General features: G+C 47.8%; 1 protein-coding gene across 2 annotated transcripts in view; it reads left to right on the top strand.

The window, feature by feature from the left end:
- LOC8042509 overlaps window positions 1-17,572 on the top strand; it is a 41,147-nt gene that overhangs the window by 12,203 nt on the left and 11,372 nt on the right. For both annotated transcript variants that reach the window (XM_029991979.3, XM_029991978.3), the window contains exon 4: window positions 8,839-9,037. In XM_029991979.3, coding sequence (XP_029847839.2) covers window positions 8,839-9,037 — 199 coding nt within the window. The remainder of the gene's footprint in view (window positions 1-8,838; window positions 9,038-17,572) is intronic.

Genomic DNA, 17,572 nt, shown 5'->3' with positions numbered 1-17,572 from the left:
CCACACATAGCAACTCTAGGTGCCATGGCATCCTCTCGTACTGTTCACGATACAGTTGAACCTCGATTTAGCGAAGTCACCGGGACCCCCTAATTATTTCGTTAAATCGGGAACTTCGTAAAGTCGAGAAAGACATTCGGGATAGGCTGCGCGGGGAATCCAAATTTGTTCATTAAATCACGAAACTCGTAAAATCGGGTTTTGTTAAATTGAGGTTCAACTGTAATACGTTTCAGAAGTTTGGAAGCTGCTATCTTTACTCCAATGCTAGCAAAAGGCATGCAGAAAACTCTCGACAGCTTCCTGCAGAGGGGATAAACAGCATCTTAAAATATAAACTATATATAATTATATTTAAATGAAAAATAATCTTAAACATCTTAAAATATAAACAACACTGGCTTGAATGCATGCTTTTCTGTGGTGGTGCGCTCGCGAATGGTGGCCACCTGTGTTTTTTCACAGCCCTGCTTCTGCCTGAATTTTGTTGTGCTTCTAAAACTATATCTGGATGACTTCACGGTCCTTGAGACTCACGAAGGCTCCAGGCAGTCCCACACCCGTCTGCGGAGTGTCAGCTGTTGGACTTGCACCTTCCCACCCTTCTTCTGCCGGATCACCGTCAATCTTCCATTGCAAACGTTATGAGACGTGCATCGCCACCACATCGTCTGGTGCCTCCTGCTTGCCGGTGGTGTTGCTCCTAACCCCGGTCCGTGGCGTCCTAGCTGCGCCTGTTGCATGATTCGGATACGGGACAACCAAGCCGTTCCCTGCTGCGACTCCTGTGAAGGGTGGTTTCACCACGGTTACGTTTGTATGTCTCTGGGACAGTATTGCCAACTGGGCCCGTCGCCGATCTGTGGCTGTGCATAATGTGCTCGCTACCATAGTTCTCGGATGACTACTTCGATGTTCCTGCTGTTTCACCCATGAATGCCACATCCGGCACTGGCCTCGTCCCCGACTCTCCAGCCAACGGCGGCATGAGTGGCTTGTGCCAGTCTCTGTAGACACACTGTTGGACGCACGCCGACTAAGAGCCTTAATCTGTGGTACACCAACTGTCGCAACCTAAAAATAAGATCCAGGATTTTCAGACCATTGCAAGCTCACTGTCGGACAATACGATCTACCTGCGTTACAGAGACTTTGCTTGATTTCAGTGTGAACGACAGCGAGCTTCAGGGCGCTGCAGATGCCATATACATTTGTTAACCGATTTTTCGGACTCAGATAATTCGGACTTGTTCGATATTTTGGTCCTAAAGGAGGAACCGTGACTTACCCCATAGAAATAGTGCAGACTTACGACCAATGTTTTGGACAGCTTGAAATCCGAAAGTTTGATTATTCGGACAAAATCGTTGCAAGCGATCAGCGGGAAACACCACCGAGAAGCGGCCATTTTGAATTTTATGTGGGCTGCAGATGAATTTGCTTGGTTTGGCTGCGCTGCTTGAGTACTCCCGAGTCCTACCGCTAAGTGACGCTATGCTAGCCCTTTTTTTCCATTTAGCTGCACGTCATCATCATCATTTTATTATTTTGCTTTGTTTCCTTCCATCCCTTCACGCCTCCGCCCCACTTTCGCATCACCAGTCACCATTTTGCCCTCGTGGATTTGCGCCCCTCATCTCGTTCGGACAACGCTGGCTTGGACGTCATGGCCCCATCTTTCCTTCTGCCGCCGCTCCCAAGTGTCGCCAAGAAGCGCGGAAAGTACCGCACCATGACGCTCGAAAAGAAAGGGTCTGGGGGTCATGGGGGTCACGTGATCTCATGGAGGTCACGTGACCCCCATGAGATCACGTGACCCCTGTGAAGTCACGTGACCGCCGTAAGGTCACGCGACGTCATGAGGATCACATGACCTCATGGTTAGCCGACGCCGGTCGGAGGGAGGAGCAGCATAATGAGGAGGTGAAAAGGAGGGAGGAGGGGTATACCCTCCTCTCAGTACCCTTCCCTCCTCCTCCTCAAGAGCTGCACTCTAATTCGGCGTTACAGGGAATTGTAAACGGCTTTCATTTTTTTTGACGACTTTCTCCTGAGCTAAACATCTTCAGCTGGGCACCTGGAAGTCTGCCACAGCCCCACTTACCTGCCATGTAACAGCTTCCTCGACTTAGTCTTCACTACCAATATCACGAAAATTCTCTGCTGTAACGTTTACCCTGGTTGATGGTAGCAACCATATGGCCATGGGAGGTGTCTTTTGCAGCTCTGTCCCAGAAAGGTCTCTTTGCCCGCACCACTTGGAGATTTTATGCATCCAACCACCCTTACCTCGTCTAGCACATCTTTGCACCATGGTGCATGACAACTGCTGTAAGTGTCTGTCTCTTAAACTTTGACCCCTGGTGCGATTTTGCGAGTGCCATCCAGTGAAAGTTCATCCTTCATCCACTGCGTTCTACCCGGCAGAGGAGGCTCCTTGGATCATGCTTGAGATTATAAAGGCAGCCAGCCAGAAAAGAGCGCTTTTCAAGAACGCAGCATATTTGCAGTGTGTGCAAACTCTTGGAGCAGCAAAGGATCTCTAGTGAGGACTGAAAGCTGTTATCCAGACTACTAACATCAGTTATACCTGTAACATTGCAGTCAAGGCCAAGCAGTATCCCAGACTGTTCTGTTTATAGACGAGCAGGTTACACACCAGTAGCGACAAGCCAACCTTCGTGAACAACAATGTTCCTCTTACATCCGCATGTGATGTTGCATAGTCATTTGCTCAGCACTTCGCTGGTGTTTTCAATGCTGGCACGCCCACACCAGATATCAACTGCCTTGTGAAAAACATTCAGGAGAACATGCCGTGTCCCACCCTTTCCATACCAGACAACCCTATCGCTTAAGGGGGGACACTACCCGGAGAAAAAGATTCTTCAAAAAACATTGATTTTGAAAAATTACATATTTACATCCATCTACATCCAGAGAGTATTCCCAGAAATTTTCACTAGTTTACACTGCATAGTTAATTTTTTATAAATTATTCTCTGTCCACCAAAGCTAAAGGAAAGGTAGGATTTGGAGCACTTTGAACACATTTTTCTCCGTTCCACTTTTTTGTATAAATTCCATTTTAGTCAATCTATCGTTTGAGAATGGAAATACAAGCAAAGCTTGTTCTTCACTTTTCCTGACTGAAATTTAATAAGGAATGCGCCTATGGAGTTTGTTTGTCACTTTACGGATGTCTTTTATAAAAAATGTTGACATTTTGTCGGAGACACGGAAGACCAAAACGTTGACCAATTTCGCAGAAGAGAAAATTAATACAAATCAATTACTTTTCACAAAAACCTTTCCATAGGCGCACCTCCTAGGCATTCTGCTACATATCTAGCGAATAAAAATCTTTGATATTGTGATAGTTTTCTGACGATAGATTAACTAAACAGTGTAGGGGTGTTGCTGATAGAAGCTGCCCTAATTTCCTTCCCACTTAACCGACAGACCTAAAATTTTGTTATGCACCCTCTAGAATGACCACCAGCCTACCCTGTAAATTTCATTATTTTATGCCAAGGGTTCAAAAGTTGACCCTCCCAGGGGGTGTCTCCCCTTAAAGGGCAACTCCGGCCAAAAGTCAAAATGAAATAAATTACAGGTATCGCTGTAGTGACACGAAATACGGCCCCAGCCAAAATATTACGTCCGTGGGACGCCGCGTTCTCAACTGACGCCGATAATAAAAATGCGACCCGCCGCGAGCCGCTGCTCCTTAGCGGGCGGCCAGCGGGTTGCCGATCGCTAAAGCAACATTGGGCCGTGACGTCAGTATCGTTCTCTTTTTTTCCTCCGGTCCGGGCGTTGCGCGGAGTGGGCTTCTTTGAGCCGCTACCACCGCTACTTCAGGTTTAGCCGTTGCTTTTATCTGTAGTCCGTGTAGCTTCGGTATAGCCTTTTGTTTATTTGCTTGTGAGGACTCCAAGACTCGTTTTAGCGAGCAACTCGGTGCGCCAAAGACTGCCCAGCTGTACTTCGAAAGATGCCGAGTGCAACTTGTAGCGCTGTGGGCTGCTCAAACGACCCGCTGCGCAACCCGGAGTTGCTTTTTCACAAGTTTCCAACGGACCGAAAATTGAAGAAGGTGTGGGTGAACGCTGTTCGACGGGTGAACTGTGGACTTCGGCTTTTACGCGCCCGAGGAAAAAAGAATAGAAAAACAGACGTGTACAGACACGTGCAGCCCTGCACACTTGTGTTCGGGCGCCGCAGCCCGTGCCAGAGAGCCTCAAAGCTTCATGTCTGGGACTGACCCCCAGCGCGAATGCCAGAGGGCCCCCAGTACTGTACGTCACTGGCAGCGCGGCGTAGAGCAACGCCGCTCCATCCACGGAGCCCCGATGACAATTTAGGCCTAGCGACGAGTACGGAAGACCGCACACGCGGCGACAGCCGCCGAGTACGGCACCGAACGAGTTCACTCGTTTTCCAGTCGCTAGCTTTTGGGTATACAAGCGACGAGTACGGCATAGCGCACGCACGGCGGCGGCCGCCGAGTACGGCACCATACAAGTTCACGGGTTTTCCAGTCGCTAGCTTTTGGGTATACGCACTAACTCTTGCTACATATGGTAGATGACTGCCACGTGTACAGAATTAAAACAAGATCAGCTTACCTCCTATCTTTAGATGGCTAGCGCAACAGAGGTAGGTGCCGCTCGGCCTGCACACTCGTTGAACGAGAACGATTCTGACATCACGTTCACATAGCGGCCGATTTCCAGTGTTGCCGGGGCATCGAGCGGCTAGTTTCGGTTTTGCTGGCCACGCCTCAAACAAAACTTTGAGGCGTCGATATCTTTAAAACTACGCACAATAGCGAGGAAAAAAATTACACCTTGTAATTCAGGGACGCTGATTGCACTAAAAACAGTCATAATCCCAAAATAGAAAATATGGACCGGAGTTGCCCTTTAAGCACCTCCATGAAGCTTTTCAACAAATTAAGCTTTCACTCTCACCAGGCCCTGACAACTTTCCACCGGTATTCCTGAAGCTGCTATGCCCGCAGGTATCTCATCTTTGATATGAATCTCTAGTACTTCCTGGACAATGCTGTTGTTCCAGACATCTGGAAGCGGGCCCTGGTGACGCCTATCCACAAAAGAAAAGTTAAGCCCGTGAAGGAGGCTTCCTCGTATCTGCCTGTCTCTGTCTCGTCGGTCGTGTGCAGGTCTTTAGAGCAGCTGCTAAATCTGGCTTTTTTTAGAATACGTGACTGCCAGCGACAAACTTTTCTCACCTCCGCACAGATTTAAGCCTGGTAGAAGTTGCGAGACTGCCTTGGATACCATCACGCACTACAAAATAAGGGGTGCGCTAAATGACCATACTTTCACAAACCTCATCCAACTCGGCTGCAGCAATACATTTGACACACTGAACCATCACCTTCTTCTCGAGAAGCTCGTGGGGATGGTGTACGTAACTCCTTGCCTCTTCGGAGAGCTCGTTCCTTATCGGTTGCTCTCACAAGGTGGTGCTCCACGGGTCTTCGTCTGAGGACATCATTTCCTCTGGTGTGCCACAAGGCTCTGTGCTGGGGCCCACCCTCTCCTCAGCATACGGTAATCCCTCGTTAAAATAAAGTCAACAGGATGACAGAAGAATTCGACATAAGCAGTAATTCAATAAAAACGATATAGCCAAAAAAAAAAAAGTGCCAGCATCCTTAAAGCTGGACGGGAACTCTGCAGAACACTCTGACTGTATATTTGATCAAACAAACTTTGGTTATGAACATCTCATGGCAGCTTTACCGAGTAAAAAAAATAATTAAGGGGAGTGTGCCGATAATTTCATCTGGTCATCAATTCTCGAACTGCTCCAGGTATCGCAAGAACACTGTCACCGCTGCTGCACTCCACTTTGTTTCGAAGCAGCTGTGGGGTGTTGCGCATCTCCGCAGTCATTGGAGCTTCCCGAAGTGCCTCTCCGACGTTGCTTCGTGTTTATCCTGGTTGCATGTAAGGTCAATCGCAACATCCGTGGCAGGAGCAACAACGGGAAGGTCCGCATTGACAAGCGTGAATGAATCAAAATTATTCTCGGTGGCTTTGCCAGCATGTTTTCACACACCCCTGTAGAGATCGTTGCAGCTCTGGGAATCATGTGCCGGCTCGGCAAGCCTGCTTGCAAGAGAAAATCCGATGTGTGCAAAGCAGTTGGCGATCTTTCATCTTCGTGTTGCAGACACGCTTTTTCTTGTATGAGAAGCTCCTCTAACCCGTTCAATATGCCTTGCTTGCACTGCGAAATGATTACAGTGTCAAACAGCCGATGCCGGAATGTCGAATTCTTTGACGATTCCGGACTTGGGCCAGCTACTTTCCTCACCCTCACAGATGTAAGCAACTTTCGGTAAACACTCCCTATCTCTCATACGACTCACGTGTGCATGTGGTACGCCGCAGGCGCACGCATCGGGGGTTCCCGAAGGGTTGATCTCCTTCGGGCTCCATCGCTCGCTTGACCCGATTCCGACAGGAGTCTGGCAGCTCAACCATGGGCGCCGTGAGTAGCGTCGGAAAAAGGACGCCGGTCCCGCTGCTGCCTGGCCACGTCCCCGCATCGGTGCATCAACATCAGAAGCGGCGCTTGGCACGCTCTGTCCTCGGTCGCCTGTTTACTCCGTTTTCTTGTTTGCCGTTTTCCCAGTTTGCTATTTGCCTCGGTGGACAAAAAAGAGACAACGCAATGGTCTTCATGCGCCTCCGTGTAGGCTTCCATGCTTTCGGCACTGCGGCCTTCGTAATAAGCATGGTCGGCCGTTGACACATTTAGAATAATCCGCTTAAAAATGCTTGCATTTTGGTCAGGACAATATTTAACTTTGATAAAGTGATAATTCAAAAGAAGTAATTTTGTTATATGAGGAATTACTCTATGTGAACGACATGCCGAAGACAAAAAACACCCTGTTATGCATTATGCGTACAACACAACCATTTTGACCTATTAATGGACCACCCTTCTTCTAGCTTGCACCTTCAAGACCATCTCTTGTAATTGCAGACCGGTCCACTTCCAACTACCAATGACTAAGCCACGCCAAAAGTGCCGCTATGCACTTCAGCCAAAAAAGGGTGGACCCATCATACTATTCTTTCTCTGGCACACCTGTGTAGGTGGCCAGATGTCTTCAGATTTTGGGATCACCCTCAGGCCCACTCTTGATTTTGCCCTGCACATCCCTAGCATTGTGATAAAAACACGTCCAACCCTTGGGTTTGTTGCAACGGTATTGCGCTTTCATGGTTTGGAATGCTTTTGTGCCCTGTAATCTGCTCTGCTCCCACGCCTAGAATACTGTGCATCCATCTGGAGTTCCCGTCACGTTCACCTTTCTCAGCATCCGGAGGCAGTCCAGTGTCGTGCAACATGGACTCTTCTGTCGCGTACAGATCTTCCGCTTTTCACCCATGTCATACGAGGATCAATTGAGGTGTCTTAGTTTGCCAATCACTAGGCCGCTGGCAGGTTGTTGCGTGCGTGAGACTCCCGTGCCGCCTTTTGGATGGATCGCTTCGCAACATTCAGCTTAAACTCTATCCTTCGCACCAGCAAGCCCTTCGGGTAACCCGAGCAGCTTGCGGGCGCGCACACTCCGCCACCGCCACTCGTTTTTCCTGATGCGATTTAGGCCTTTTTTTCAACACCCTTGGATGTACGCTCTCCCGTTCTGGAAGACCGGATGGACTCCGCGCTCTTTTGCCGGGTGTTTTCGCAGATAATAAAAATTATGATTATAATAATAGTAATAATAATAATAAAAATTAACATCATCATCATCATCATCATCTGGGATAGAAAGTTCCGGAAGAAAGTGACCAACATTGAGACGAGGATCGATTTTAATTTCCCGAAGAGAATGGCACAGACAATACAGTGGAAACACAGAGACAGTCTTCCCTCGGCCGGAAAGTGGATGGCGACAGCATTTTGGTACTCGGAGGGCATAATCCTCGTAGACTGGCGTCAACTGGGAAACGCCATCAACAGTGCCAAATACGGGGCAGCCCTCAGGAGATTGTGTCGCGCCATTCGGAAGAAGCAGCCAGAGAAATGGGTGGGAGAAAGGCTCTCGCAGCCCGTCAATGCCCGCACCCACACAAACTTGTAAACAATTGAGGCCGTCACCATGTTGGAATTTTCATTTCTGCCCCACCCACCATACTTACCTGACCGTCACTTGTTCGGCTCCATGAAAAAACTCTTGCGAGGGCTTTATTTTATGGACATTGGTGAACTGGAAGCAGCTGCCTAGGTGTGGGTGCGAAGCGCTCCCAAAGACTGGTTCTGGCAGGAAATGAAAAGGCTGCCACACCATTGAAAGGTGTGCATTCATTTCCAAAGGGACTGCATCGAAAAGGTTGATGCGCATACCGACTAATGAATGCAGAAGCATTCAATAGTCGTTATGTGCAGAAGAAAAAAAGAATTGTAAATCAATATCGTATGCTTCTCATACATCGCTTTCAAGGGTACTCCTGTCACGAAAATATGATGCGAAGCTGACTGAATTGGCTTCCACAGCAGTGTACACGAATTGTTAGATGAAATTGTAATTGGCGACAGGTTAAGAACCCAATAGCTGCTTTGCCTTCAGCACGTGGTCGTTGCCTTCTGCCGGGCTTTGACTCCACGCGCAATGAAGTGCTATCGAAGGCAGAAAGCTAGTGCTTGATGCAGTTCATCTACTGTTTTCTTAACCTGTCACCAGCTATAGAGAGAGTCTTGCAAAGGATTGCAAACTCGTAAAGCAGCAGGGAGGGGTGCAGCGCTGCGGAAGTGCCCAAAAGGTTTGCTGTCGGCGTGTTGCAGGCAACTTCAGCTTTGGCTGCCTACAGAAGTTCCAGAGCCACACGATAGTGGACTTCATAGAGAATGCGGTGGAACACTCGAGGAGCGGGCGCTACCTCTTCTTCCTGCACCGGAGGCCCATCCTGGGGCCCATGCGGGTGCAGCTGCTTCACCCTGTCTCCAGGTTCAAGCAGGTCCAGTCACTGCAGCACCTCTGCAGGTTGGTCTGACACCGCCGGTCACCTCACATTCGTTCAGTCACTCTTGTTTGCTGACCGAGCCCTTTGAATTAAGCCCGGTGCGTACATTACCATTGGTTGCATTCACTGCAACTTGAATGACTGACGGTCGCTCGGAAAACTGTACGCCGCGTGGTAAGCAATCTAAGGAATAGCGGTGAGAAGCTATCATGAGTCGAGGAGTTCACTCATATTCTTCACCTGAGATTGGTCGGTTGCAAGTGACGTGGCCTTGACTCTCTGAGCCGGTTGTTATGTGCCATATGAGGCATACCTGTCTCTGCAACATTGTTGTCTGTATTTTTCTAGATGCTGTGAACACCACTAAATCAAATGTGCGAGCCGGCCTTTAGACTTTTAGCTTTAATCGAATCAGGCGAGAACTGGTTCACTTACGCAGAGTCGGTCAAGAACATATCTCATTCTGGGCACCAGGTAGGGGCGGGACTGTGCTCAGTTTGTTTTTGGTTATTCTGCTTTCTTTTGCCTGGATCTTTGAATTTGGGCATTTTCTGCCATTATTTAACTTCTGTTTCCAACTATATTGCTATGTTATTTATGGTGGTTTTTGGGCTATTGGGAAAGTTCAGAGTCTCTGGTTGTAGTATGCCACTGTAGAATACGCGCTAATTAACCCTTTAATGCTCTATCTACAATATTTACATTAGATGTGCAGAATCTGTGAATGGTAGGTGCTATCACCGAGAGCCGTCATGTCTCGCCGATCATTTTGTCTCTCGAGCTCCTTGGCTGGTTCCCTGTGCATCCTGGGCGTGCCTATCTTTTTTGTCTTCTATCCGCACCATGCAAATGGGTCACTACACTAGCTCACCCCTAGAAAAGGAGCGAAGTCCAGACAAGCTTTAAGGTGGTGTGTGGGTTTGGTGGTGAAAGAGTTTGAAGTCGGAGAGTTTTTGGTTTGTTTGTTGACGTGATGAGTGGTTTTAGTGCACATTGTTTATAGGTGTTACAAGTGTAAACCGAACTCGCTTTCAACCGGCCAACGTTCGTCGGCGGCAAGAAGCGGAAGCATGACAGACGTAGTTCGGTTCCAACACAACACTAACTGAGGGAGCCTGGTGGCCCCCTGTTTAATGTAGAGCGCCGCACTTCCAGTCATCGTCACACTAGGCCACCAGGGGACCTTGTGGCGCTACATGCTGGCCAGGAATATAACAGTCCTCCCCTCTAAAGTACAAAGACAAGCTACAGCTAAGGGGAGTACCGCTGCACGGCCCTCCTAGTCCTTGTGCTACGGCGCGGCTGGGGTGGACTGATGCTTGTAGGATGAGGAGTTACTTCAGGGCTTGCGGCACTGTCGCTTGCACCCACGCTTGTTTCGCCTGGCTCGAACAGAGCGCCGGGAGCACCAGCAGATTGACTCTTATTTAATGCTTGCGGTTCACAATGCGCTGCAGCACCAAAAGGTTGACAAGTCTCTGCCTCGGCCGTAGCTGCTGTAGTGGCGTCGGTCGGTCTGGAACGCAGGTGATCACCGTGCCGATGCCACAGTGTACCATCTTCAAGGCGGACTTGCGCTGAAGACTGACTTGTGGCGCCGACGACTCGAGCAGGCACCCAGGGCATACCCTGGCGGAAGTTCCTGGCGAACACGTTTCTCTTCAGGGTTGAGCGGCGCTCCCTGTCGGCAGCCTTTATCAGTAGTAAAGTTTCTGTTTTAGCTGCTCACAGACTCCTCGTCAACGCGGGCACGCGAGTTGAAACGGAAGCGCTGGACGACGGCGGAAGGCTTCGGGCAGTAATGGTTGCCGAGGATGGAAAGAACCTCATTCAGAGACTTACTTTGAGGCTTGACAGGCTTGACCAGGTCCCGAAGAAGAGCGTAAGTCTTCGCACCGCAGCAACTGAAGAAGATGGCTTGCCTCTTTGCCGCGACGACATCGTTCGCCGAAAAGAAAGCTTCTAGACGCTCGACGTAGGACGGCCAGTCCTCTCCTCCCCCTTCAAAAGGTTCAATTCTGCCGAAGGTTGGCATGACAAGCAGAACTAGCCCGAGCAGAATGATTCGCAAACTTATCATTCGCAAGGAACCGTGACGAACTTTGTACGAAGAACAAAACTTTTCCCTCGTCGCCACTGTTACAAGTGTAAACCGAACTCGCTTCCAACCGGCCAACGTTCGTCGGCGGCAAGAAGCGAAAGCATGACAGACGTAGTTAGGTTCCAACACAACACTAACTGAGGGAGCCGGGTGGCCCCCTGTTTAATATAGAGCGCCGCACTTCCAGTCATCGTCACACTAGGCCACCAAGGACCATGTGGCGCTACATGCTGGCCAGGAATATAACAATAGGCTGCTTTGGTATCGAGATAGGCAGGTTTAAGTCGATCCAATTTGACATTTTCTTCTCAATTGCTAATTTGCAGTGTGAAGTGCTTAAGATGTCGTCGGAGTACCTTAAAGGGGCCGTCATAAGGGGTTGTAACGGTTTTTGCACTGCGTCATGTTGTACCAGAAAGGGCAAACAAGTATGGAGGTCTGAGCTTATAAACACTTTAGCGGGGGCTTGCTGGTGGTCTAGCGAAGGTATGAGTTGTTGCATTGTTGTACGAAGGCGAGATGCATAATACATAATGTCTGGTATTTCAAGCTGTTCGGAGGGGTGAATGAACTCACCTGGCAGTCGAAGAGGCATGCCGTATACGAGCTCAGCAGCACTGCATCCAATATCGGCTTTGAAAGCGGCTCTAATGACCAGCAGGACAAGAGGCAAAATTTCAGTCCAGCCTAAAGCCGACCCACTAGCCTTTAGAGATGCTTTTAGCTGGCGATGAAATCTCTCCACTAGTCCTTTGGATGTAGGATGATAGGCAGTGGTACTGATGTGAGTGACGCCTAGTAGCTGAAACAACTTTCTGAAAAGAGCTGACTAAAATTGTCGCCCTCAATCTGTCGTCCCCATTGCTGGTACCCCGAACCGGCTGATCCAAATCTGTACAAATGCGTGTGAGACTGTTTTTGCAGAGATGTTTTTGATTGGTATGGCCTCTGGCCTTCAAGTAAAACAGTCTATGCAGGTTAGAAGGTACCGCTGAGCGCTGACCATGGCATAATAGTGGTAGGGGACCCACTATGTCCAAGTGAACTTTCTGAAAACGGGCGGTAGGTGGATTTACACCCCTGTCAGACGGGCTCCTAAAAGGACCTTTACACCAAAGGACCTTTAGTGTAAATGTCATTTAGGCAGTGCCACACGGCAACTCAAATGGCATTTAGCATAAAGCTCCTTTTCGTGAACCTGAGTTCCCGCAACTAATTTACGGCTGCTAAAGGCCTACTCTCGTTAGCAGCGGTCTACACTAGAGAAGCGAATTGAAATAAAAGATTGTACCGGTATCTAAAATGAATGCGTTTGCATTTTTATTATTGAAAAAGAGCATGTTTCATGTATATTCTGCTCAAACCTTGCTCTACTAAGAGTTTTCTGTACTCACGGCCCCAGCTGTCTAGTAGGCCTCGTCGTCGCCTGCTCGTGTCGTCCGCTTCGGTACTTCGGTTTTCCTCCTCTCGATCTTCCTTACAACCATAATTATCTAGCTTTTATTTCTCTACTTATATTACTATTCATACTGTATATATTTAATGTTTTTTGTACATATATATTTCTGTATCTCACTCTCGCGCCGCGTGATACTTTGAAAGACGGTGCAGCATCCACGAGTAGGAAGGGGTCGCCGCGCTTCCTTCGGAGCGTTGAGGCGACCTGGGCGCTGATACGACTTTAACAGGATCGTCTGGAGAACCTCCGATGCGTGCGATGAACCTCAAGCGCGAGCACGAGGCAAAAGCGTAGCAGAAGCACGAGAAGGAGCGGGAGCACGGAGCAACGTTAGGACTGAAGCGGGCTGCGGGAGGCGCCCAGGGTTGCCGCTAATCGCCTAAAAACCACTTTGCTTGGGCTTGAAGTGGACTTCGTTGTAATCACTCGACTAAACACCTCATTTTGTCTTTTTTAATATATTGTGTGCTTCAGAAAAACTTTAAGAAATTATTTATATCGCCAGAATATTACTTTTCTGGCGTAAACATGATTTATGCGTTTGAACCGAGCTACGAGACTTTAGTCGCTGTAAACATTGTCTAAATGAAATTTACTTGAGCTGTCTGGCACGGCAGAACGTAAAGGTAATTTGAAAATCCTAAAAACCTTTGGCGTAAAGGTCTTTTTAGGTGCTTGTCTGACAGAGGTATTAAATTACCTTAAGGTGTCACAGTATGGCGTTGTATCGTGACTTTTTGGCAAGAGAGACATTCTTTAGCCCATTTGCGCACGTCGGTGTTGATGCCCGGCCAGACCCCCTTGAAGTGAGGAGTTTCTGCGCAGCACGTATTCCTGGATGGGATAAGGAATGCAAGGCATCAAAAACAGCTCTACATAGTCAAGGAGGTATCTAAGGACGAGGAGAACCAGTGGAAATATCGCAGACAGTTGACGTAGTTCCGTTTACTCCATCCTGTAGGATGAGAGATGAGGGTCCCGACAGTAGCGTTCTAAGTTTCTCGTCATCTTGCTGGGCAGCAGAAAACTTGCAAAAAAATCAATACAGTAAACTTTTGTTAATTCGACCTCGACAGGACCTCGAAAATTGGTTGAATTATCCGAATGATCGAATTAAAAAAAGGACAGAAAAACGGTTAAAATTGAACTTCCTTTCATTGTCCACAGTACTCACGGATGGTCTGCTGCCGCCTGCGCTTAAAACGCATGTCTAAAAGCATGCTCCGGAAAACAGCGTAACTAATCGTCACAACCACAGAAAATCGCGCACTAAAAAAAAAAAAAAAAAAGAAGAAAAACGAAAAACGTAAGTTTTATGAGCAGACTTTTACGCCGGGCAGCCAGACCGTCGCCAACAAAGAAAAATAACAAAAAAAAAGAGAAAAGAGAACTTGCATTCTCTGGCGTGCAAGATGGACCGCACCAACACCACATAGAGCTAAGGCCACGGCGCTCCGAGCTGTGACGTCACAGATTTATGACAAGTGGGCCACCTGAGAGGAAGGCTTCTCCGCAACACATGCTCTCTTTTTTTTCTTATGTGGGTTTTCCCCAGGACGCCAAGCGGCGCGTGCTCCGGCCTCCTTTTGTTTTTGTTGTTTCTTTCTCCGAGCCCAGGGTTCTCCCACGGCAGTTGCGCAATGACAATTTTTGCCTCCTTTGCGCACAGCCACTTGCACAAGTCTCGCAGCGGGAGTACGCAAACTGCTCTGACTGTCTCTTTTGTCTTTGTGTTTGGTGTGCATGGCGATTAGCGCGTGGTGGTTGTCAAGTTACGGGCGGCTTTCAAGCTAGCTATGCCTCACAAATGCTGTGTCCCTGGGTGCCATGGGAACTATGAAACGTCGTCGAAGAATGTTTCTGTATTTAAGTTCCCGGAGAATGAAGAAGTACAAAAAGCATGGGAGCGGGCGATCCCTAGAGAAAACCTGGTTCTGTCGACGCATACCAGGGTGAGAAATTTTGTATCTTTTCACATTTTTTTAAAAATTATTATTGAATTTATTATGTTTAATATTGCGCTGACATGGCAGCGAAGACGACAAGCACGAGCTGGCTCCCGCTTTTAGTTTTAGAAATGTATCTTCGTAGCGCAAGCTCCCGTTTTCAAAACCACGGTCAGGAGCCTGTAGCCTTTGTTCTAGGCCCCTCTCTTGTTCCTACATCTGTGGCACATATTATTTAAGGAATCAAGAAATCGTCGAGGTCTTGAAATTTGAAGGAAAGTTTAACATGCGAGAATATATTTATGGCTGAACCGCATGTAAGCAATTTTCGCGAGCGACGAAATGAGCGACGGCGCAAGCGACGAAGCAAGCGACAACAGTCAACGACAAGCGATGAAGCTTTCTCACTGCCGCTCGTCGCAAAGCTCAGTTTTTGGATTTCTAGAAAACTTTGCTCATCGCCTTTGTCACTTGCTTCCTTCGCTTTCATGCGGTTTGCCTCGTCGCGCGACTAACCGAGCGACAGCGAAGCGAGTCGTCGTTGCTTGTCTCGTTGCTCGCCATGATCACTTGCTCGCGGTTCATACTCTGTGGTAGTTTCGGTAAACGAGAGTATTTACTGCATGTAAATCGTAGATAAGTTTCTTCTAAAAACACATTTTTATTTTATTTGGCAAATATCACGCGATTTATAATTAGAAAAATAGCAATGAGCTATTTCTAGACTGTTAATTTGTTGTCCCGTCTAGGTTACCTTATCGCACTTATGTAAATCTCTATAACACACCTAAAAACTAAATAAATCGTACGAGATTTGGATATAAAATAAAACCTAAACACGATTTCAAAAGTATATATATACATGCGCGGACATTTACTGTACATTATGAGCAAATATGTTTTTGACGAACCATATTTGCGTATGGTGTGCACTAATGAGGTGGAGTCAATAGTCGCATCTTCTGCCCTCAGAAACGGCTCAAAGCGGAGGTCACCAACATTAGGCACTTGGCGGACGCTAGATCAAAGAATTTACACAGCGACTGAAACGTTGCATCTGGCCTGAAACTACCAGACGTTATGTTACGCACGTCAGCCTGAACTTTTATGCAGAGTTTGTAGACCTAGCTCCTAACACTTTTTACACTTGCTAGGTGTTAACTATCTAAACCAATTCATTCCCTATAGGTATGCGAGATTCATTTCAAAGCCGAAGACATTCTTCGAGAAATTTCGCATTTCAACAAGGCTTCCAAGCGCATTGTGACTGCCCTTATCATATCCCCGCCTGCAACCAAACGCAGTTCCATGGATGTTCCCGGACTGTCCAAAATACCTGACGAAGACACAAAGCACACGAGAGGACCCGGACTCTAAGAGACGGCGTCAAGATGCTGCTGCACTACAATCAGCGATTGTAGCTTCGAATGAGACGTTTCGCCGGCAAGAACAACTAGACCGAATTTCTAGCTTGAAAAATCTTGCTGGATCATGTGCGAAGCAATAAGTCTCCCTTCTGGCATACCATGGAGAGCAATGAGCGCCTTATTCTGCTACACATTGTTGGGGATGGAGCCCCATGGATAAAATACCCGCTTGTCGTGAAAGCTGACCTTTCTTTGACACTCTATTTTATGACGATGCCAACCACAAGATTGGGATTTAATCTGCGTATTCCAACTCAGGCAAAAAGCAAGAGTGTAGTAATGGAGCTCCTTGAAAACATCCAGACTTAGGACGCCAACCTCAATTGAAGCTCAACAAATTCGGCTGATGACATTTGCAAAACCTTTCGTATGCTGCTTGACAAATTGTATGCGACAGCAACAGAGGACAAGGCCCCCCCATCCAGTTTCTACGCGAGCAGCTGGAGCTACTGTCAAAAAAGGAGCGGAGACATTACTCAGCTGACTTTATGGTTTTTTGCTGCATTTTCTTTAGAATAGCACCTCATGCATACAACTTTGTTCGCAGCTATGGAGGCATTTTTCTGCCGCATCCAATGACCATCCGAGCAATATGCTCATCGTACAGAATGAATCCCCAACTGGAGCATCAAAGTGAAACATTCTTACGCTACATGAACTTGAGAATTTCTGGGTTGAACGACTTTCAACGTTTCGTGACTTTGATGGTTGACAATATTCACATTAAGCCCTATTTTGAGTACAAAGGGGGTAACGTAACTGGTGCAGCCGTCAATTCTACTGAAGCAGCCAATAGTGCATTTGTTTTTATGGTACAAAGCCTCACGTGCAAGTTCAAGGAAGTTGCTCACGTCGTCCCTGTGCACAGAGCTGACGCAGAGTTTCTGCACAAGCTGTTGAGAGATGTCATACGGGGGCTGGAGAAGGTCGGCTACAAGGTTTTCTGCGTTTTAGCCAGTAACAACTCTGTGAACAGGAAAGCAATGTCCCTCTTTTTACCGGATCCAAAGCACCACAAAGGCAAAACAAAAACTGAGGATTTCGTCTATTCACACCCATGTGATCCTCATAGGCCACTGTTTTCTGGGATAGACCCAGTGCACCTGCTCAAATGCATATGCAGCAATTGGCTCAACCACAAAAACGACAGAGTTTGCTTCTACTTACCTAAGCTGCAGGCTGGGCCGACAGATGTGCAGTCTGTGCCCTCTGCACCTTTTACAACCATCAGAGAGGTTTTCAACCTAAAATGCAACCAGCTGTTGAGGTATGGCATCAGCCTCTCAAGAAACGCCTTTAACCCATCGAACATTGAGAGACAAAATATGAAGTCTGCTTTGCAGATCTTTCATGACTCCTTACCCCCGGCCCTTCGTTCCATCGGAGAGAAGAAAGGCCTAAAGTACTTCGAAAGAACTGCGATTTTCATTGAAATCATAGTCAAGTGGTGGAAAATTTTAAATGTGAAGACGCCGAACAAAGGAGCACGACTTAGAGACTACTTTCAAGAACCTGTGACTTCTGCAGAGGACGATCCCAAGGTGCATTTTTTGCACAGTCTTTTGGACTGGCTGGACGCCTGGCGGGACGTATGGGAGAGTGAGAACCTTACCAGCGGCACG

This window comes from Ixodes scapularis, unplaced genomic scaffold, assembly GCF_016920785.2.
Source record: "Ixodes scapularis isolate PalLabHiFi unplaced genomic scaffold, ASM1692078v2 PGA_scaffold0__279_contigs__length_252992795, whole genome shotgun sequence".
Classification (NCBI taxonomy): Eukaryota; Metazoa; Arthropoda; class Arachnida; order Ixodida; family Ixodidae; genus Ixodes; species Ixodes scapularis.
The sequence above is the reverse complement of the archived record's forward strand: the minus strand, read 5'-3'. Positions and strand labels throughout refer to the sequence as shown.